Below are 22,324 nucleotides of genomic sequence, written 5' to 3' on the forward strand. Positions count from 1 at the left end.
ACAACGTGTAGTGTTATATTTCACACTAACACTCTCACTTTGAGCAGTCATTCACATTTGATGCAAAATCTCACACAATTTAACACTGTCAATAAACAGATGACAAAAAATAAACAAATACTTGGTTACAAAAAAGCCCCTTCAACAACCCTTTCTAAGGGATCAAAACAGGGTGATACAAAATAAAGTTACAAAGTGCACATCACTTGGACTCAGGCTAAAGTGCAGTTAAACCATGGCTTAAACTTTCCTTTCTTAAGTTTCCTTTGAACATACAAACATCCATATGCCTCTGTCGAAAGCCATCCATTGTCGCCAGGTTTTGACAAGGAGGCGGGAAAGAATTCGCATTCAGAATTAGACTGCCTTTATTAGGCATTCTAATTCTGAATGCGAATTCTGAATTCTGAATGCGAATTCAGAATTAGAATGCTTTTATTAGGCATTCTAATTCGCATTCTCATTCGCCGTGTGTTTGGCCGTCAAGCGGTATTTCAGACTGGATGTGCCACAGTGCACTAGCGGAACAAATCAGTGCCAGGCCGGGGGCGGAGCACATGACCGGGCCTTTTAAACCCAATAAAGCTCATGATAACATCGCTTTACAACATACACATGCCCGCAACAGTGCGGCTTACAAGCACACATACATTTTTGACACAAGGCTCAAAGCCTTCAGTAAGGCCGGGGCCACATAGCACGCCAGCGCAGAGCGTGAGCGTGGCGTTACGGCATGGTTTTCATCTCGGCGTCCATACAAACAGGTTACAGTGTCCACACTGCCGACATGAGCAGCGTGAGAGTCGCGCGAGTTCTGCGTGGTTGCTGCGGCGCATCAGCTAGAGATTCTAAGGCTCGCCGCAGTCAAATCAGTATCATGTGAGTATTTCACAGCGATTACAATGTCTGTATCTGCATATGTGACACACATGACGAGAAAATACACAATATGAGAGGGACAGAAGCATCATCTCTACTCCTTTCCCTCTCTCCCACTATCTCCTCGTGTGCTCAGTCCCTGTTCCAGCGCATGTAACGTGAAATTACGTCATTATTATTGTTGTCGATAATTATCAAACGCAAACTCCATGTGAACAGATGGGACAGGTGTCGTTGCTGCGCCGCTGCAGACACGCAGATGAGACGCAGGATATGTGAACAGGAACACGCGCGAGAGACGCAGCAGCTCAGCGACGCCATGCACAAGCTCTAGGCGTGCTGTGCATGAACTGCCACTCATGTTTAACTTAGTCCGTAAAATTGCTCCATCTAGCTTGCACTCTGTTGACAAATGACTGATGATGACGTGGTGGACGGTTGATGACGATTTTACCTAAAATACACTTGGAGACAATATCGGCGATCCACTTGTAAATTTGTACGTGATGAAGTTAAATGTGAGAGTGAAAATAAAGCCAGTCATGCAGCACGTCATTTTATTCATATTTTAGACCTAACTACAGATGGTAGATGGTTTATTTGTCCTTACGGAAATTCATTTTGTGCAATGCAGCCATCAGGATACAGAAAAACACAACACATATACACACTACATATAACAGGACAATATACACATTACATATAACAGAGCTCACAGTACCCAGAAAGATTATGCCAGTCACACCTCAAAAAAAACAAAACAAACAAAAACAAAACAAAAAAAAAAAAAAAAAACAGCATTACATTCTATCCACAGAACTGAGATGGGGACTGTTTATTCAGCAGACCTATACTTGTAGGTACAAATGATCTTGAGGCCCTGGCCTGCAGCCTTGGTACAGTGTACCGTCGTCCTGATGGTAAAAGATGGTATTGACTGTATAACGGGTGTGTTCTATTCGTTATACAGTCAATACCATCTTTTACATCACTAAAGTCAGTCTTGTAAAGTTTTTACCAACCATGACTCATCCTGACTGGGTCAACATATATAAGTCCACACATATTGCATGTTAAAAATTATTGTAGGGAGAAGTCCTGGTGTGGGGCTGCACGGTGGCGCAGCAGGTAGTGCGCGTGCCTCACAGCAAGAAGGTTGCCAGTTCGATCCCCAGGTCAGGTGGGGCCTTTCTGTGTGAAGCTTGCATGTTCTTCCCGTGCATGCGTGGGTTCTCTCCGGGTTCTCTCCGGGTACTCCGGCTTCCTCCCACAGACCAAAAACATGCTCATTAGGTTAATTGATGACTCTAAATTGTCCGTAGGTGTGAGTGTGAATGTTTGTTTGTCATTACATGTGGCCCTGCAATCGGCTGGCGACCGGTTCAGGGTGTACCCCGCCTCTCGCCCATTGTAACTGGGATAGGCTCCAGCCCCCCGCAACCCCGAAAGGGATAGGCGGTATAGATAATGGATGGATGGAAGTCCTGGTGCCCTCTGCTTGAAACAGAGACCTCTCTTTTCTACCCTGAGTGTGCAGCTTGTATTCAATAGTCAATGTTGTGTTTGCAATGAAATATTACTATTATATATACTCTAGTATCCTCCCATGCTGCGTGAAGGCCCCACTGAAAAGAAGCACACAGAGCTGATTACAAGAACACCCGTATTTTGCAAAAAGTCATATACAATTTTATTTTACAAAGGCCTCTAGATGAAAGCTGGTTAATTAAGTAGAATTTACAAAATATTGTGACGGCCTGCCCCTCTGCCTGCTGATTGGCTGTTTCTCTTCCTGGTTGGCAGTGGTGGGCAGGTCGTCAGCCCAACTGGCCTCACCTGTGAGCAGAGTACAAAGGGTTTGCAAACCCTGCACTCTTTCTCTTTTTTGCTACTTCCAGGCTGGTAACTTGGTCTTAGTCTCCCACCTGCCAGGTGGGACCGGGTTATGTATTCCTCCTGCATGCAACACTTGCACTCAGCCCATTTCACACCTACACTCATTGCATACATGACTGATTTACACTGCGTGGATCTTTTATCAGTGTTTCCTGCAGTGAAACAACAATGTAATTTAAATAAATGTCCATATGAATCCTGATAAATTTAACAAATAAATGTTTTTACACTGATACACAAAGCCTGCAATCAGCTTGCATTAAGTGACATGAGGAAAAAATATTTAGTATCTGCATTGTTGCTTAAAGTAGTAGCTTAGAGTCACTTTAGCTCCAAACTGCTCCACAAAAAAACAAAGACTAAAAGAGTCTAATAAACATGAAATACATGTCTCTCAAAACTAACAGCGCTACCAGTGACTGATGAATACGTTTACTTATTTACTATCATACACACTGTCAAGTTGATCGTTTTTGCCTACCAGCAGGCAAAGGTTGATAAAGACAAGGCTCAAGGCGATGCACATCAGCAGAGGGTCCCAGAACTTAAAATCTCAGCAGAGAAAAACACAATGCATTGATAATTAAAAGGAATGATTACTTATTAAGACATGCAGAAGTGCAATAGAACAAACAGCTGTGGCTTATGGCTGTGGCAAACATGGTGAATTATGTTGCCTGCTCTACAATATCTAACAGTGCTCTGAATGACAGGATGTAAAGTTGTGACTCTTGTTTAATGAAGTAAGAAATGACAGTACAGAAATAACACAGATGTGTTGAAGATCATTTAGAAACAGGCTCGCTATTATGTAGTTTGTCCACCAGAGGGCGTTGACAGGTTTACCTTTGCGCTCAGACTCCACACAAATGATCACTCTTCAACATGAATTTAAGAGATCCTTGTCCAAATGTTTTAAGTTCTGTGTTCATATAAAAAATCTTTACATAGGCCAATTCATTATTGCTGTTCTCTCAAATATCAATACTGGTATCTGTCTCAAAACCCCAGCATCCTTCTGGCTGTTATTTTATTTCTGGCTGTTTTTATATCTGTTGTATAAGTGTTTTGAAATCAGACTTTTCATATCTGTCTGAGAATGATGTGAATTACAAGATCCACCTTTATAAAGGCCAAGCTTTTCCTGTACTGTAACATATAGTGAATGCCACTTCCACTTCCTGTTAGATGATGGCTTTGAAATGTTGCATTAATTCATAAAACGTGAAACTGGTGCAAACTGACTGCAATACAATTAATTTATAATTTTGATGAAAAGTAATAATAGTAGTCATATGAAAAAAGTAGGAATATGTAAAAAAAAAACAAAAAAACAACAAAAAAAAACAGGTCGTCCCTGGTGGAGCGGGTGAAGATGACCTGATGGAGTATAGAGGTCAGAGCAGTGAGACCTGGGGCCTCATTTATAAAACATTGCGTAGAATCCACACTAAAAGTGTGCGTAGGCCCAAAAGCTGAAAATGGCGTACGCCAAAAAATATTCGGATTTATAAAACCATGCGTACTCACACCTGCACGCAGTTTTCCTTTTATAAATCACACTCCACCTGGAAGATTGCGCAGGTGGATTCACCTCACATCCCGCCCCCGACACACCCACATTTTACCATGAATGGTCAATGAAAAGTACCTCATGAATGTCTTTGCATATAAATACGCCTGCTGATCAATGGCATTTTACGTTCGATCATGGCAGAGAAAATGAAATTTTACGGAGACTGAAATCGAGGTGCTTGTGGGTGAGGTGGTGACAGTAAAACTCCTCCTTTATATCTGAAGGAGCAGGATGAACTGTGGGAATCTCTGGATAGGCTTCACATCAGCCCATACAAAGTCATTTTCCTTCCTGGTGATGCTGGAGGTGAGAAGATGTGTCAGAGAGCAGAGAGGAAGCAGGCTGAAGATGCAAGCTATAGAGGAGACTAAAAGCATGCTGACAGGGTACAGTCTTGTATGCAACAGGACAATTCATGCACCTGTGAGTATATTTCTTCAGCATTTTTTATGCCTGTCTTGAAGCTTTTTATGTATCTCTCTGTACAGTGTTGGAAAAGTAATGGTAACAGATAACATGGGTCTTCAGCATGACTACCTTATGACGTGGAAAGCCTCACCTCACAGGCTGATGGGACTAGTTCCTTCGGCTTGTGAAATATGAAACCCAGGCTGTCTGAATGCATGTTTGTGAGACTGTCATTGTGCTGTAGTTCAAAAGCGGAAATGCTCGCTCCTGATATGTCTTGTAGCATATAAAAAAAAACATGCAATGGGCATGTTAAGAAGGTTAAAAAACTTTTCATTGTCTTTAATCCAGTTACCACCAGCAACAGCACACTGCATCACATGATTTATAAGTTTTGAAAGACAGACAAATGATATCATTGTGCTGATTATGGTTTCAGATCAGAAAAGTCTTACATGTGCTGCTGTGGATGGCAGAGACAGCTGTAGTATCATTATAGTTATAATTCCTCACACAAAAGGTGTGGTGTTTTTTCCAGCACCTGGAAAAAAGGTCAAAATTCGTTCTTCTGGCAAAGAGTTAAATGCCTTTATTCAAATTGCTGTTTAATGGTGAAATTCTTAAAAGCATAGACAAAAACAAGCTGAGTAACAATCCACACATAGCTGCACAAACAGTCCTCTTCAGGGTGCAGCCCTCAGCACATGGTTTCCCATTTAGTACAAACAAGACATCTGCAAACGCTGAGCAGAGGTAGAAGAGCTCACAGGTGACAAAGTATGTCCACTGGATGGCTGTGCAACATATACAGAGAGAATAAGCCCACAGACACCAGACCTCATGCATCAGTACAATGACAAAAAAGGACTAAAGTCAATCTCTCTATTCAGTCCTGAGTATACTGTGGCCTGCATGTGGCTGCCTGGATTACTATCACAAACACTATGAAAGAGCTCAGCCACAGGGGAGTCCAAGTTCACATTTCTGATGACAAACACCAGAGAACAAACACTCGTAACACTGGTAACTGGCGAACAATACCACTAAGCAGCAGAAACTGGCAATGAGTCCTCAGCAGTCCACAGTCTTTATACTGTGCTGATTGTGATGAGTCCCAGCTGTGCTGGAGTCAGCTCCCAGCCACCTGGAGAACCACGCCCAGCCTCTGCCAAAAAAGGAAGCACAGGAAACAAAGACCCACACCTCTCCACAGCAAACAATAACCAAAGTTCTTTAAACCACCTCTTGTCCGGTTGTATGAAAGCAACCGCAGGTGCAAGACACACCAGATGTGGTGTCACAGGTAATAAATGTTTTGATGTCATTCACCTAATCAAAGTCAAAGTCAGCTTTATTGTCAATTCTGCAGTATGTACAAGACAAACAGAGAATTTGTCTTTGAATTTGAATTAGTCTTAAAGTCACTGTATCACTTACACTCTTTTCTGTTAGCACAATGGTTACAAATGGCACATCTGTCATAACCATTTGATGGTCAATGACTTGGTACTACAATATCCTGTAACGCAGAGGCCCTCTTGAAACTGATCTCAGGAATGGCCAGGTCATATCCTCAGATTCCTGAGGGTCACTTTTGACGAGATTCCAGTTTGAGTGTGTTATCCATTGTATAGGATTCACTAGAGAGTTAAATATCCTGTAACAAACTAAAACTGCTCTGGTCCTGAAAAGCTTCTTTGTTTTTCTTAAAGAGTTCAAATCTAGAGGTCAACAGGGCAGTTTTGGAAGCTCCTGGACACTTTTTGTTTATCGCCCCTTTGTGCAAAGTGGTCTGACGCAATCACAGCCCGCTTTTCCGTCCATTGATCTGCGTCAAATACCTTGAAGCCATTAGAATTGACCAAAGGTAAAATGTTCTGAAATCAGTTAGGATGGAAACAATCTGCTCTCAGCACAGTATTTGTATGTGTTGCCTGCTTAACAGTGTGGTGTGAAGCTGTCCAGCCTCACCGTAGGGCTGGGCGATAAAACAATAACGATATGTCTCGCGATAGACACGTCATCAATATCAATAAAAATGCGTTAATTAAAATAATTTTTTTTCTTCGTCGGAAGAAACCTGAAGTTGCGAAGCGAGGTTGGTTGCATGAACAAAGGCACTTGCTCTCAGGTAACCGAGCAACGTAGGGAGTAATCACTAATCAGTTAGAGAGACACGCTAACATGGCAATCATGTAACTAGGGCTGGGCGGTATACCGGTTCACACCGAAAACCGGTGTATATTTTTGTTATGATATGAATTTTTAATACACCGCCACACCAGTGTATGTGATTACACAATGTCCGGAACTTTGTATCGCGCGACACTGTTTCAGACAGGACCATTTTCAATGTTGCGCTTCTAAACAGGCAATGTGCGGGGTGAGGGTAAACTATGGTGCTCTGGTGTTACGATACGGTGAAAATGGATAGGACAGACATTGAAAGTTCCGAAATTGAAGCTGCAGAACTAGTAGAACATGATGACACAGAAGAAGTTGTGCCAAAAAAGGAGCCGTGTCTGTTTTTTTTGTTTTGTTTTTTGTTTTTTTTTTGTCGTCAGGCTAAAGTCGTCGCCGGAGGCGGCAACACGAGCAATTTCCTCCACCACCTTAGCCAAAGGTATGTCTTGTAACAAAAAGACAAAGGTAGCGTATGTCCACTTTATTTCGCCACTTCATGCAAACCACACAAGCGCGGTATCATATGAAAGCAGAGTGAGGTTCACGAAGATGTCTGCCTCCTCACTGTGCTACGAAGACAAAGAGTAGCAGAAAAAACTTTGTTAAATTACACAGTATGTCTTACCTTTGCTGTTTTGTGGCGAAAAGTTGCTAATGTCTCCTCCTATGACTCTGTGTTAGTTTGAGATCAATAACACGAAGGTCCTGGTTGTTTACATAAAGAGGAGGGAGTTTCTAGAGTGGAGGGAGCGCTCTTCATGCGATAACCTATCTCTGGGATTACTTCCTTCTGGATCGTCATTGGTGTTACTATGGTGAATTTGGGCGCTGCCGCTCGTATCTCTTGACTCTGACTGGTCAATAGAGGTGTCGATCATCAAAATAGACCAATGGGTTGCTGAGCTATTGACAGGTCTAACTGTGACGGAGCGGTGAACTGAGTTTCACCGCTCCGTCTCATTTACACATGAATGAGCAGAGCGCTAACAGAGGACTCTGCTGAGCAGCCCATGGTGTTATTTTACTGTTTTATTTGCATTTTGCCCTTTTATGAGAGATAAGAACATTAGCAAGCAGAAAAAAGGCTGAAAAAGTGTTTTCAACAGAGGAGTTATATACTTGGACAAGATAACGGTACTCTGCTCAAATTAGTGTCTGGATATGCCTGTGTTAAAACATCTGTCTTCCAGATGAAAGAAAAAAAAAATACCATCATATACCGTGAAACCGTTCTAATTTTGAAAAATACCGTGATATACATTTTTGGTCATACCGCCCAGCACTACATGTAACATTATCAAGTTAGGTTGCGCCATCTCGTTGTCTCCTGTTTGATGCTCCGCGAGGAGTGAGATGAGAAATAGAAAGTGAGCGCTGCAGCGAGCGAAGAAATTGTCGATAAAACAGGGAAAGTCAGCTCACCAGTATGGAGTTTTTTGGATTTTATAAGTCGGACTGTAGTCAGACCAATGTGGTCTGTAACTTATGCAAGACTTTTGTCCCCACCAAGACCGGTAATACCACAAACTTATTTAACCACCTTTGCCGTGCTCACTCTATGGAGCGCAGCCGTATTTGACAACGTCCGCCAACTGCAACACCACCGCACAAGCAGCAGACCACCATGCAGAGGTATCTGCTTCAGTGCCTGATGACAAATCATCTAAAAGGCACAAAGACATAACGGAGGCAGCGGCATATCATATAGCTAAAGACATGCTTCACTGAGCACTGTGGAGAAGCCAGGTTATAAACATCTCTTACACGTGCTTTTTTTTTCTTTTTAAAACATACTTGCAAAAAAATATAATTGAATAGTTCATGTATGTTTAGAGTAAGAAGAATGACTGAAGTTGTTCATATGTCTAGGCTGGTTTTATAGTTCAGTCAGTGTTACTGTGCTGTCTATCATGTTTGTTTGTTTGTATGTTACAGATGTCAAGTCCACCTCAGTTTCTGCTATGTTTCCAAAACACTGCACATATCTGAAAACATTTTATTCAGCAGAAGGTGAATCAGCTTGTGAACTTCCTGCACTAAACCTGCAGAAAAAAAGTTCTCAGGTTTCTCTCTGTCTACATTTTTACACTTTTTTTTACATTTATTATTTGAGTGTTTTCCATTGTTGTGTTGACATTTCCTTTCCTTTCTGCCTTGATAGCTGAGGGGATTATAATCAGAGGAAGGTTCAATTTAAAATAAAAATGTTTAAATTGAATGTATTTTTCTCCTGGTTCTTATTTTAAATAGGTCATAAAAAATATCAATAATTATCGATATCGACCAATATAAAACACTTATCGCAATAGAGTTTTCAGCCATATCGCCCAGCCCTACCTCACCGTCACATGTGCAAAAACATTTTTTCATTTGCTAGCTTTTGTATGCAGCACCTTCCTATCAGTGTGGAGTCACTCAATAAAGCAACATCATACAAATGGCAGTTGTTTCTTGACCAACATATTTGGACGTTTGACAGGCAGGCCTGCCTAGCAACCGATAAAAAGCTTTTTGTTAGTTTTTTCAGCCAAATAATTCATTTTCTTAAGATTCTTTCGTCAAACACAAACAACGCATGACTATAGCCTTATTAGAATAGCTGGTGAATGATTTAGGGCCAACACAGTCAACAATATTTGTATACCCAAACTTAATTTATTTTCTGGAGATTCATCAGAAAAATCTTCAAACAGAAAGCAGATTAATCACATTTTTTTGATTGAGGCTTCACTTTTAGATTTAGTTTCTTACGACGTCTGAAAATCAACTGATAGAGGTTTCATTTTTAAAGTCATAATAAAACTACCATCAGGTTTCAGATGACTTTCCCATGGACAAAGTAATGATGAACCTTGCCGTCGTGCTGTTTTGGGTGTAGCGCTCCACCCTGTCACTGCACTCAAGTCACAGTTTACTTCATCATTCCTCTTGTTCACTGCAAATTACAACTTCTTTTGTTGTAAATTTCATTTTCCATAAACGATGGTGGCATGGTAGCTCTGTGGTAACACTGTCGCCTCACAGCTAGAAGGTCCCTGGTTCGAATCTCCTCCTTGGTGCCTGCTGCTTGAGGAAAATAAGGGGCCTTTCTGTGTGGAGTTTGCATGTTCTGGGGTCCTGGGGTATCCTCCATAAAAATACCCCCACTAAAAACATGCAAGGTGACGAAAAGGACTGGTCTCCGGGCGCTGGTCGACTGGCAGCCCACCGCTCCTGGTCTGCCGTGGAGGAAGGACTGACCATGGATGGGTCAAATAGTGGGATGGAATTTCATATATGCATGGCGTGTACAGTATCCTCCTCAACTGCACGTTGTGTATAAAAATTTGACAAATAAAGTCACAATTCTTCTCTTCTTCTTATGTTATAAGCTAGCACAGTTTGCATATTCACAGAAAAGTCAGTCACATCAAACCCCGATCACACTCACTCACACGGAAAACACACGTCAGAGAACGACTTCTTTATTTTCTTCTTCTTGACATCCACATCAACAGCTGTAATGACAGCTGTAGCTCCATCATTTGAAGAAATGGAGGCTACAGGTCCATCAGTCGAGCCAGGGGCAGCCCTAGATACTGTATTTCACTAACATGAAGTGCTACTGGCTCAAAATAATTGCTCACTATGGCTTACAGATGCCACGAAAACATCATCAGCCATCTCTAGGACGTCCCACTCGGCCACACGGCTCGACAGGGCCATCTGGAACAGGAAGCGGCACTGCAGGATCGAAGGTCATCTTCAGTTTCCTGTCGCTCAGCAGCCTCAGCTCAAATTGGGACAGGGGCTTCTCATGTTGCTAAAGCAGACAGCATGAACTGTAAAAACAAATGCTTCAAAGAGGGTCTGGCAATCACTGCAGACGTACTTGCATACCTCCTCTTCAGTGCATCAAGATAGTTCTTCTCACTCTCCAATATAGACCCCAATATACATCTTCTCACCAGCTGGAAAAATAACAAAACCACTGGTCTTCAGACAGGCGGCATGTTCTCTTTAACAGCAGTCACACAGTAAAGACTTCCATAAATCGGGATAAAAGTTGAGCTAAGGGGAGGGGGATTGCTTTTAATGGAGGCAAACAGTCTTTACGGATTACATACGTACCGTGACAGAATGACTTGGGCTTGATGAAAGAGCGTCCCGTCTTCACTGCAGCTTTGGTTTTCTCAAGCCCATCTTTGGTCCCTTCCTTTGCTGCCTTCACCAGCTTTTGCATCTTTGATGAGACAAAACACACCATTAACTGCAGAGCAAAAGCAACACACAGTCATTTTTTCCACAGCTGAGAATTTCAATTCAAGGTAAGGTTTAGTTCACATTGTCTAATCCTATGGTTAAAAAAGCCTCTGAAATGAGCTGAGCAGGACAGGAGCAGTGTTAGAGGAGGGAGGAAGATAAACTCAGATGATGTAACACAGGGGTGCAAAGATGACCGGGGACTGACACAGTAACTGGGACATCAGCTCAAAGCAACACAGCGCTTACATACAAAAATAGATAGACAAAGATATAAGAGATGCTGCTCATGCCACGAATATATTCTCTGCTGCAATATCATAGCCTTAAATCGTAAATCAATGGCTACTACCCATCAAATTAAAATTCAAGTGCTAGTGTCTCAGTTTACTGACTTATAATTAAGGGTGGGATCTACTGCAGCGGTATGTTTTCTTAGAGGAATTTTTACATCAAGGATCTGCACATAAGCTGCTCGACTTTATAGCAAAAACAAAATAGGGCAGAGCTACAAGATGTAGCGAGCGTTCAAAGGCGTCATATCAGAGCACTCGCTTGGCAGCAGACAGGAAGGGAACAACAAATCTCTCTCCAGTTTCCACACTGCAATTAGGCCAGCAGGAAAGAGAGCTGCTCCTCCCTCCAGTGGGGAGTACAGCCTGAGTTTTGCATTATTACTGATCTGATGAATAGAGTGTGAGTGAACTCAATAAAGACCGAGAGAGAGTAAAAGGATTAGCAATGAACTGGCTCAACTTTGATCAGCTGGCTGCATGTTTGGGGCCTGAGAGCTGAATGAATAAAGACTTCTTTACTTTGTCACAATTGTGCTCTCAAGCATACTACAAATACTTTGTGAGCACTTTCATCAGTAGTCACAGCCTGATCATATTAACTTAATGTCTAAGGTCCTGCTCTCATATCCTGACTGTGCCCCCAAAGATAACAGAAATTCCCAAAGTGTGAGTGTCCCAGACTAACTGATGAACTGTCTGAAAAAACAACACAAGCCGAAATAGCTCAGTTGGGAGAGCGTTAGACTGAAGATCTAAAGGTCCCTGGTTCAATCCCGGGTTTCGGCATTTTGACCTCTCTGTCCTGCAGCCAATTCTCAGTCACAGCTCAATATCTTTGTAAATCCTCTATAAAACCTTCCTCTCACACCTAAGATGCACCTTTGCCCTTTGACACATGTCAGTATCTATTATGCTTTTCCATCATTGCCATATTCTTTAAGCATTCATGTGACCATTTAATGTTTAGCTGATAAGGTTATTCTTTACACACACTGACCATGAAAAGAAGCATGCTCACTGTTGCAACATGCTCTGTTCGGCCTCCAGGCATGAGCGGTCCACTGATAGCGACCAAGTAAATCTTAACTCAAAGAAACACCCTCTCACAAGCCAGATCACTATGAAGTCCCTCACAGCAACGTACACAGCTCTACATCACCAGCATGATTCCCTCAGGCTTTGACAGCCAGTCGTTCCACCCTGCAGTCAGCGTGTGCACCCATCACTTCAGGTGGACGCCACAAGAGCTACAGAGAACAAACCTGGAAACAGAGATGCTATCTGTAACATCTGTCAGCGACCTCTCTGCACTGCAGCACGTTAACAGTGTCACATTCACACTGTGCAACCAAAGCAGACAGGTGAGTAGGTGTAGCTTATAAACCCTTACAGAGAGGACAACAACATATTCCCCATAATTCATTTATAATCGCTCTGCTAATCTGCTAATCATTAAAAGGTACTGTGTTACAGTCTAATCTGTAAGCAGTGATTGAGGACAAAGCAGCAGACACCAGAGGGGTATCAGCCACATAGCTGATGACAGACTCAGCTGAGGCAGAGTGGAGCTCTGCAGACAGAAAAACAGTCATTCAGGCCTACAAAGAGGAGACGGACAGCTTTACAAAGTAGTGGAATGTATTTGTGGGGAAGTTCAGGGGATGACAGGACAGCATCCTGCAGCAAACTAAAAAGGAAATAGGTCTCCCTAGCCTCGTCACGATCAGCATAAAGAGCTGAAAAACAATAATATTGCTAAAAATGCCTTATGGTGATGCTTTGTGTAGTTTATGTCATAATAGAAGAACAGTTGCACTATTACATCTCTAAAAATTGCTTGTGCTGTAAAATAACACTGCAAACCATTGTTCATAAGCCACTGCTCTTTTTCCTTGAACTGTGAGCAACATGGTGTCGAGATGATGGACATCCATCGGTTGTGTACTGTGCCAGGTAGCACAGCCTGTTCCTGAAGCCTCAAATCAAAAGCTCTGGGACCTCATTCAAGATCAACTTTGCAACCTTCACAATATCACAAGGTCTGAGCAAACCAGCCTTGACAACACGCCACACTTCACCTCCCACCCTGACCTCAACAGGGGTGGGGAGCAGTTTTACACGTCCACCTGCTGGAGAGCAGTGGCTTTCCTTTCTCAGCTGTTGCTAAACTATGCTGCTAATCCATCTTATCTCAGTGGATCCTTGGTGGGGTAGTGGGTGGACAATGAATCCATAATGGCCTTTCTAAAAATGAATGGCATGCTCCTCAGCTCAACCACTGTGTGCTCTGACACCCCAAGCTTAGTCATGGTAAACAGAAAGCATTTCAATGAGCCGCTCATGGAAAAGTGGAGTTACTGTCTCTCCACATTTACTTTAGCGTTTAGCAAATGCTAGCATCTCTCCACTGAACTACATCTGCGTTCACAGACTTGACCAAGAGGAGAGGATACTGCAGCTGGCTATACTCCATGTTTTCATGGCGACAAGATAAGACTTTATTGATCCTGCACCAGTGAAGTTAGTAAAGGTAAAACTCCCCGTCGGGGAATCGAACCCCGGTCTTCCGCGTGACAGGCGGAGATACTGTCCACTATACTAACGAGGATGGCTTTCTGTTACACCTCAGGAGGACATGGCCATGTGATAATGTGTATTATTAAACATGGTGATTATCAATTGTCTTTTCAGAGTTTATTAAGGGTCCAGAAGACCATGAGTCTGTGCTCAACACTGAGACATCTATCATGTTACATGACAGAGTCAAAGTCTGCGGAAATGCATATGTTAGGATCCTGTTCAGTTGAAATGTTCAACAAAAACTCGGAAAGACTTTAGCTGAGATTTTCCTGTAACAGTTCATTTCGGGATTAGGACGTATTAATAAACCTGACTGCGTGGAGAAAAGTAGTGGGTGTCTTTCCTGGAGCAGATAGTTGACAGTGATGGCAACTTGGCAAAGTTAGCTGAGGCGCCACGTTATAGCCATCTCCCAATACACAGCTTTACACAACAAAAATACATTTAAGTCACTATAAAACACAGGAGACACACTTCACACATCTTTTCCATCAAATATTTAGTCTTATGTTACGTACTGCTAACATGAACTTCACTTAGAGTTAGCAAAACAGGTATGTTAGGGACATTTGAAACTTTACTAGAAACTGAGAAAAATGTCTTCAACTCACCATTTTATGACTTTTTTCCCAGAAGAATTACCTTATCCATCCGCCATACCACCACACAACTTAGAAGTCATGCATTTCTGACTTCAACACAACTTAAAACACATCAAAACACATCCAGTTCTTGCTCAGTCCCCTTCTTCTGGCGTTTTCTCTGGTGGTGGGCTTGGGTCGCAGAGAGGAGGTCCAGACTGCCCACGTGACATGTGAGGTGGCTCCGCTCTAAACAGCTGTCTGCAGACGATGATGCATTCAGGTTAACTTAATGTCTGTCCTCCCAAAGAAAACAGAAAATTCCCAGTTTGCTAGCGTTCATTTCCAAAACTACCCAATGAAATGCCTAAAAGGAGCATTACCGGCCGAAATAGCTCAGTTGGGAGAGCGTTAGACTGAAGATCTAAAGGTCCCTGGTTCGATCCCGGGTTTCGGCATTTTGACCTCTCTGTCCTGCAGCCAATTCTCAGTCACAGCTCAATATCTTTGTAAATCCTCTATAAAACCTTCCTCTCACACCTAAGATGCACCTTTGCCCTTTGACACATGTCAGTATCTATTACACTTTTCCATCATTTCCTAAATTCTTTCTGCTGGACTCAACTTAAGCATTCATGTGACCATTTAACGTTTAGCTGATAAGGTTATTCTTTACACACACTGACCATGAAAAGAAGCATGCTCACTGTTGCAACATGCTGTGTTCACCTCCAGGCATGAGCGGTCCACTGATATCGACCAAGTAAATCTTAACTCAAAGAAACACCCTCTCACAAGCCAGATCACTATGAAGTCCCTCACAGCAACGTACACAGCTCTAAATCACCAGCATGATTCCCTCAGGCTTTGACAGCCAGTCGTTCCACCCTGCAGTCAGTGTGTGCACCCATCACTTCAGGTGGACGCCACAAGAGCTACAGAGAACAAACCTGGAAACAGAGATGCAATCTGTAACATCTGTCAGCGACCTCTCTGCACTGCAGCACGTTAACAGTGTCACATTCACACTGTGCAACCAAAGCAGACAGGTGAGTAGGTGTAGCTTATAAACCCTTACAGAGAGGACAACAACATATTCCCCATAATTCATTTATAATCGCTCTGCTAATCTGCTAATCATTAAAAGGTACTGTGTTACAGTCTAATCTGTAAGCAGTGATTGAGGACAAAGCAGAAGACACCAGAGGGGTATCAACCACATAGCTGATGACAGACTCAGCTGAGGCAGAGTGGAGCTCTGCAGACAGAAAAACAGTCATCCAGGCCTACAAAGAGGAGATGGACAGCTTTACAAAGTAGTGGAATGTATTTGTGGGGAAGTTCAGGGGATGACAGGACAGCATCCTGCAGCAAACTAAAAAGGAAATAGATATGTCTCCCTAGCCTCGTCACGATCAGCATAAAGAGCTGAAAAACAATAATATTGCTAAAAATGCCTTATGGTGATGCTTTCTGTAGTTTGTGTCATAATAGAAGAACAGTTGCACTATTACATCTCTAAAAATTGCTTGTGCTGTAAAATAACACTGCAAACCATTGTTCATAAGCCACTGCTCTTTTTCCTTGAACTGTGAGCAACATGGTGTCGAGATGATGGACATCCATCGGTTGTGTACTGTGCCAGGTAGCACAGCCTGTTCCTGAAGCCTCAAATCAAAAGCTCTGGGACCTCATTCAAGATCAACTTTGCAACCTTCACAGTATCACAAGGTCTGAGCAAACCAGCCTTGACAACACGCCACACTTCACCTCCCACCCTGACCTCAACAGGGGTGGGGAGCAGTTTTACACGTCCACCTGCTGGAGAGCAGTGGCTTTCCTTTCTCAGCTGTTGCTAAACTATGCTGCTAATCCATCTTATCTCAGTGGATCCTTGGTGGGGTAGTGGGTGGACAATGAATCCATAATGGCCTTTCTAAAAATGAATGGCATGCTCCTCAGCTCAACCACTGTGTGCTCTGACACCCCAAGCTTAGTCATGGTAAACAGAAAGCATTTCTATGAGCCGCTCATGGAAAAGTGGAGTTACTGTCTCGTCACATTTACTTTAGCGTTTAGCAAGTGCTAGCATCTCTCCACTGAACTGCATCTGCGTTCACAGACTTGACCAAGAGGAGAGGATACTGCAGCTGGCTATACTCCATGTTTTCATGGCGACAAGATAAGACTTTATTGATCCCGCACCAGTGAAATTTACTAAAGGTAAACCTCCCCGTCGGGGAATCGAACCCCGGTCTTCCGCGTGACAGGCGGAGATACTGTCCACTATACTAACGAGGATGGCTTTCTGTTACACCTCAGGAGGACATGGCCATGTGATAATGTGTATTATTAAACATGGTGATTATTAATTGTCTTTTCAGAGTTTATTAAGGGTCAAGAAGACCATGAGTCTGTGCTCAACACTGAGACATCTAACATGTTACATGGCAGAGTCAAGCCTGCGGAAATGCATATGTTAGGATCCTGTTCAGTTGATATGTTCAACAAAAACTCGGAAAGACTTTAGCTGAGATTTTCCTGTAACAGTTCATTTCGGGATTAGGACGCATTAATTAATCTGCATGCATGAAGAAAAGTAGTGGGTGTCTTTCCTGGAGCAGATAGTTGACAGTGATGGCAGTTAGCTGAGGCGCCACGTTATAGCCATCTCCCAATACACAGCTTTACACAACAAAAATACATTTAAGTCACTATAAAACACAGGAGACACACTTCACACGTCTTTTCCATCAAATATTTAGTCTTATGTTACGTACTGCTAACATGAACTTCACTTAGAGTTAGCAAAACAGGTATGTTAGGGACATTTTAAACTTTACTAGAAACTGAGAAAAATGTCTTCAACTCACCATTTTATGACTTTTTTCCAGTAGAATTACCTTATCCATCCGCCATACCACACAAGTCAAAAGTCATGCATTTCTGACTTCAACACAACTTAAAACACATCAAAACACATCCACTTCTTGCTCAGTCCCCTTCTTTTAACTTGACTCCATCCACGAAAAGCTCTTTGCCTCCACTAAGTAGCGAGTGGAAGAGAGCACGCTTTGATTGGCTGTACAGAACGTCAATCAATCTTCTGGCGTTTTCTCCGGTGGTGGGCTCGGGTCGCAGAGAGGCGGTCCAGACTGCCCACCTGACGTGTGAGGTGGCTCCACTCTGAACAGCTGTCTGCTGATGATGATGCGTTCAGGTTTTGTCGAAGTGTGCACAGAGTCTGGGAATTCACGTGAAATAAATTTGTCTGCTTTGTAAAATTAACCTGTTAAAAGAGGTTTTTAAAAATCTCTTAACGATATTGAAATTTGGACTGGACATGTCAAGCTCCTGGAAGTCATGAAATGGGGAAAAATTAGGGAGACATACTGAAGAGATATTTATTCCCATTCTGCCACCTACAGGCAGATGCTCTACTACACAGGCAGATGCTCTACTGCACAGCCTTTACAAACTTGAAGTTTGAGTCAAGCTTACACAATACTGTACATATGAAAACATTTTATTTTGTAACTCAAATTAATGCATTTCTAACACAAACAGGGTATTGAACAGTCTGAAATATGGTCTACAATTTACAATCATTCACCCACCCCATAATTTTAATTCTAAGCGGTCATAAATTAAATGCAAGTGAAAACAGCAATCTGACAGTATTTTTTTTTGGTAGTGGTGATATAGCAACACCAGATGTACAGTTAGAGGACAAAGAATCATTTTATTCATAAATAAAGTAAGAAAAAAAATACTTTCAAATGTTAGAAATAATTTTTCTTAAAACTTGTGTTGATTCACCCACTGAGGCTGCACCGTGTGCACAAAAGTACAAAACAGTGTATCTTCATCTCAGTCATCCTGACACCTGCTTCATGATGCAGGTGACTTATCTGGGTTCAGCTGATGAGTAAAGCACAGCACATTTCTTCTAACATTGGCCAAAGTTTCAGATTTGAGGGGGTTCTGGATTCGACTCAACAAACTTACACAGATAACTCAGTAAACCAGCTTCTTTTGAGAAACAGCAAGCAATAAAATAACATACAAAAGCTTCCTTCCATGTCTTCAACTGTTTTAATGAATTATCATTTGTGCTAATGCCACATCAACAGTTCATTTGGCACTCAGGCCAAATTCAAGGGGCTAGAAAAAAATGTAACATAGATTAAAACTAAAGGTAAAAATACAATGTCTGCAATTCTAGAGCTTATTAACATTATTACACATGAGCGACAGTAGCAATGCTGTTACTGACACCTGGCTGAGCAGTCTAATAAATTGTCTGATATAGTCCATGACACAGGACATACCAAACACACAGGACCAGTATTTCCAGTACAATGAGGCCATTGTGTGAAAAACCCAAAACCCAAAATATTATTGAAATATTGATGTGGCATCAGTAGAAATAATATTTATTAACTCACCATGACCAAAATGCTGCTTGGTTGTTCTCTTAGCATCAACACTGCTTCAGTTTTCTCCGTGTTCAGACAAAGAAACCTTTGTGTGGTGGACCAGCCTGAGCTGTTGTCCACCAACAAAGAAGATTCTGTGAACAAGGCCTTTTCTTTCATGACCACGGTAAACATTTCCCTCTCTATTTAAAGAAGATTCACAGCCCAAAAACACCAATATGACTTATGAATGGGCAGATCTAATTGTCCACTTAGTGATCTGATAACTCCAATAGCTCACCTATAGAAGCCCATTCCATCCATTTTCTATACCGCCTATCCCTTTCGGGGTCGCGGAGGGCCGGAGCCTATCTCGGCTGTCAACGGGCGGGAGGCGGGGTACACCCTGGACCGGTCGCCAGGCGATTGCAGGACACAACCAATCACACTCACACTCACACCTAGGGGCAATTTAGAGTCATCAATCAACCTAATGAGCATGTTTTTGGCCTGTGGGAGGAAGCTGGAGTACCCGGAGAGAACCCACGCAAGCACGGGAAGAACATGCAAACTTCACACAGAAAGGCCCAACCCAGGAATTGCCACCTTCTTGCTGTGAGGCACGTACACTACCTGCTGTGCCACCGTGCAGCCTATAGAAGCCCATTCTTAAACTTAAACCAATTTTCCTGCCCACACCACCCAATGAGTGCTGAATAATGTTGTCTGTGTCTGTTGTAAAGGCACCAATGGAGCCCTGTCTGACAAAGACTACTGGGTGGTTTTACCACTCGTTTCTCCCTCATGTCATATCAACAAGCTCACATGTTCTGAGACTTCTTCTTCCTGAAAGATCAACTGGACCAAAAGCAGCTGTGAGCAGATGAAAATATTTATAGTGCAATATCTCCTCAAGCAATTCAGTACGTCAAGCTTTAAAACACTGTAGATGTGGGGTGTTCTGCTCATTGTGTTTCTTTTAACTTAATAAAAGAAGTCAAAGGAAATAAGTCCATAAACTGACTTTTTCCTGATTTTAAATGTTTGAGTTTGTTGCTCTGAATGGCTCTTGTAAGAAGTGCCGTCTCATGTATTTTTCTTATTGTGAATAAATCATCTTTTAAAGTGGATATTTCACACACGGTGTCCTGAAGGTGACAGAAACGAGCAGGGGCCCGATTCCACTGCCCTACACCACTCCTACATGTTAAAAGTCCTGCTAATCATATGGAAAATTAATAATCCTTCCCAAAAAACAAAGCAACATGAAACCTGCCTGAATATAAAGCCTGAGGGAAGATCATACAGACTTTATCACGACAGCACCAGACAGTCAAGATTTACCTTTAAGGGCTTTTTTTGAAAGGCAAAGTTCACTTACAGTACGTGTAAAAAAAGCCTGTGAACACAATAAATCTTAAAAACACCTTCCTTAATATCATCACTCTCAAAGTGACTTCCCACATCCCTTAGAAAAGAAACACCCCTCAGCTGGCGTGGGGTTTGATAACCTCCGACTGACCCTGCGTGGCGCCGTTTGTGGGTGCCGGCTTGTTGCCAAAGTTCCAGTCCACCGGATTGAGCAGCTGCATGGTTTTCTTGTGTGTCCAGATGGGGTTGATGATAAGCGTGAGCAGAGCGAGGCCACTGAAGAACAGCAGGCGTAGGGGCAAGGCCATGTGGGTGCTGAGCTCTCCCCAGTGGCCAAAGCTCACCCACCACATGTAGTAGGTGAGCACCATGCGACAGTGGAACATGTGGATCATCACCCACTGGTTGGCTCTCCAAAACAGGGTGCGTGCCCAGCCAGCCTGTCAGGGAGGAAGACGGAGAGAGAAAATGATGCTAAGGGTTGGGAGACAAACTTCTTGCTTTTTATTTTAAGCAGCATCACATGTAATTTATGGGTAGCCGAGTCAAACCTGTGAGCAGGAGGAACAGAGAAAGTGTGGGTGCTGGCTCAATCTTTTTTTACACAACTTCCTCTATCTAAGTACGCAAACTTAACCTGTTGACAATCACAAAGTGCACAAGACCAATGAGGAACTGAAACCTGGTGACCAGTAATTTGACTGTCAAGAATCTGTAAGAAAAAGATAATCAACCAGCAGCATCAGGTGCAACTCAGCGTGCTTGAACTCTGCACACACCAAACAATAATCTGTTATTGGAAGCACTGTTCCAATGTGATGAAGGAAAGAAACTAGAGCTGCAACAATCATCAATTCATCGTTTAGTCGTCAACTATGAAATTAATCAAACGAAACATCTGAGGACGTCATCTGGGGCTTTGGGAAACACTGACTGAAAATAATGGACAGATTAATTGAGAATGAAAACAATCGCTAGTCGCAGCCCTGAAAGAAACCATGTGTCAGACATGTAAAGAGCAGAGTGATGACAGGTAGTGAACACAAAGACACTACGAAGTACCTTCAGCAACATCCAGGATATACAGGTGAATGGTGTGCTCATCTCCAGCAGCAGCGTCACCATCGGCAGGAAGTGGCCCAGGGAATCCCACACCACTGCCCCTGCATATCCGGACAGGGCGAAGAAATGGTGCGTTGCCAGCGGAAGGTCAAATGACCGAAATACCACATTGGAGGCGTGAAGTGCCACGTTTTCAAACACAAAGAAACCTGTGGCTGTGAGGACATTGAACCACGACCAGTCCTCTTGTCCCCTCACTCTGTCTCTGGTTAACACCGAGTCCTCAGTCAGGGCCCGCAGGCCGGCCACAGCGCTCTGGATGCCAAACACCGCCCGAGTCGCTGCAAGGTTCCAGAAAACCTTCTCCTTAGCCAGCAGGGAGTTGTAGGTGTGGGACAGAGCCACAGACAGGAGGTGGGACAGGAGGAACACTGCTGCATAGAAGGCAAAGCCCAGGCCAATCAGCTGGAGGCGGTAGTCCCATGAGAAGTACTCTGCACTGGGCTGAGGAAGAGGGCTGCTCGGCTGCTCTGGATTCATCGTGTCGGAGGGGGCACAGAGGAGGTCAGGCCGAAGTCAGACCGCACATCATCCACTACACTACACACGCGTGAAAAACATCAAACGACAGGTGTACACAGGCTCCACTAAGGGGCAACTCTGGAAATGTTCAACTTAAAAACGACTTTTTTCAACTTGTGCAGCTTTAATGGTCCTTGAGTCTGGACCTCAAACGGTGATGAGCGAACGTTTCCTCACGTAAATCGGTAAAAACAACAAATTAAGAGTCTTTTATAATCAAGTCATTTCCAAAACCACGACGGGTCAGAG

General features: G+C 42.9%; 1 protein-coding gene and 4 non-coding genes across 5 annotated transcripts; 2 read left to right on the forward strand and 3 right to left on the reverse strand.

The window, feature by feature from the left end:
- The first annotated feature begins 12,194 nt into the window (after nucleotides 1-12,194).
- On the forward strand, nucleotides 12,195-12,267 carry trnaf-gaa (transfer RNA phenylalanine (anticodon GAA)). Its single transcript has one exon. It is a non-coding gene; the product is annotated as a tRNA-Phe (tRNA).
- Nucleotides 12,268-14,017: 1,750 nt separating this feature from the next.
- On the reverse strand, nucleotides 14,018-14,089 carry trnad-guc (transfer RNA aspartic acid (anticodon GUC)). Its single transcript has one exon. It is a non-coding gene; the product is annotated as a tRNA-Asp (tRNA).
- A 938-nt stretch (nucleotides 14,090-15,027) lies between these two features.
- Nucleotides 15,028-15,100, forward strand: trnaf-gaa (transfer RNA phenylalanine (anticodon GAA)). The gene has a single exon. It is a non-coding gene; the product is annotated as a tRNA-Phe (tRNA).
- Nucleotides 15,101-16,871: 1,771 nt separating this feature from the next.
- trnad-guc (transfer RNA aspartic acid (anticodon GUC)) lies at nucleotides 16,872-16,943 on the reverse strand. The gene has a single exon. It is a non-coding gene; the product is annotated as a tRNA-Asp (tRNA).
- Nucleotides 16,944-18,286: 1,343 nt separating this feature from the next.
- Nucleotides 18,287-22,059, reverse strand: cln8 (CLN8 transmembrane ER and ERGIC protein). Its single transcript, XM_070979523.1, has 2 exons — nucleotides 21,494-22,059; nucleotides 18,287-20,871 (listed from the first exon to the last, which is right to left on the reverse strand). The coding sequence occupies exons 1-2, from the start codon at nucleotides 22,031-22,033 to the stop codon at nucleotides 20,548-20,550; spliced, it is 864 nt and encodes a 287-aa protein (XP_070835624.1). The 5' UTR covers nucleotides 22,034-22,059; the 3' UTR covers nucleotides 18,287-20,547.
- Between the last annotated feature and the right edge of the window lie 265 nt (nucleotides 22,060-22,324).

The sequence above is a fragment of the Chaetodon trifascialis genome, chromosome 14 (genome assembly GCF_039877785.1).
Source record: "Chaetodon trifascialis isolate fChaTrf1 chromosome 14, fChaTrf1.hap1, whole genome shotgun sequence".
NCBI lineage: Eukaryota > Metazoa > Chordata > Actinopteri > Chaetodontiformes > Chaetodontidae > Chaetodon > Chaetodon trifascialis.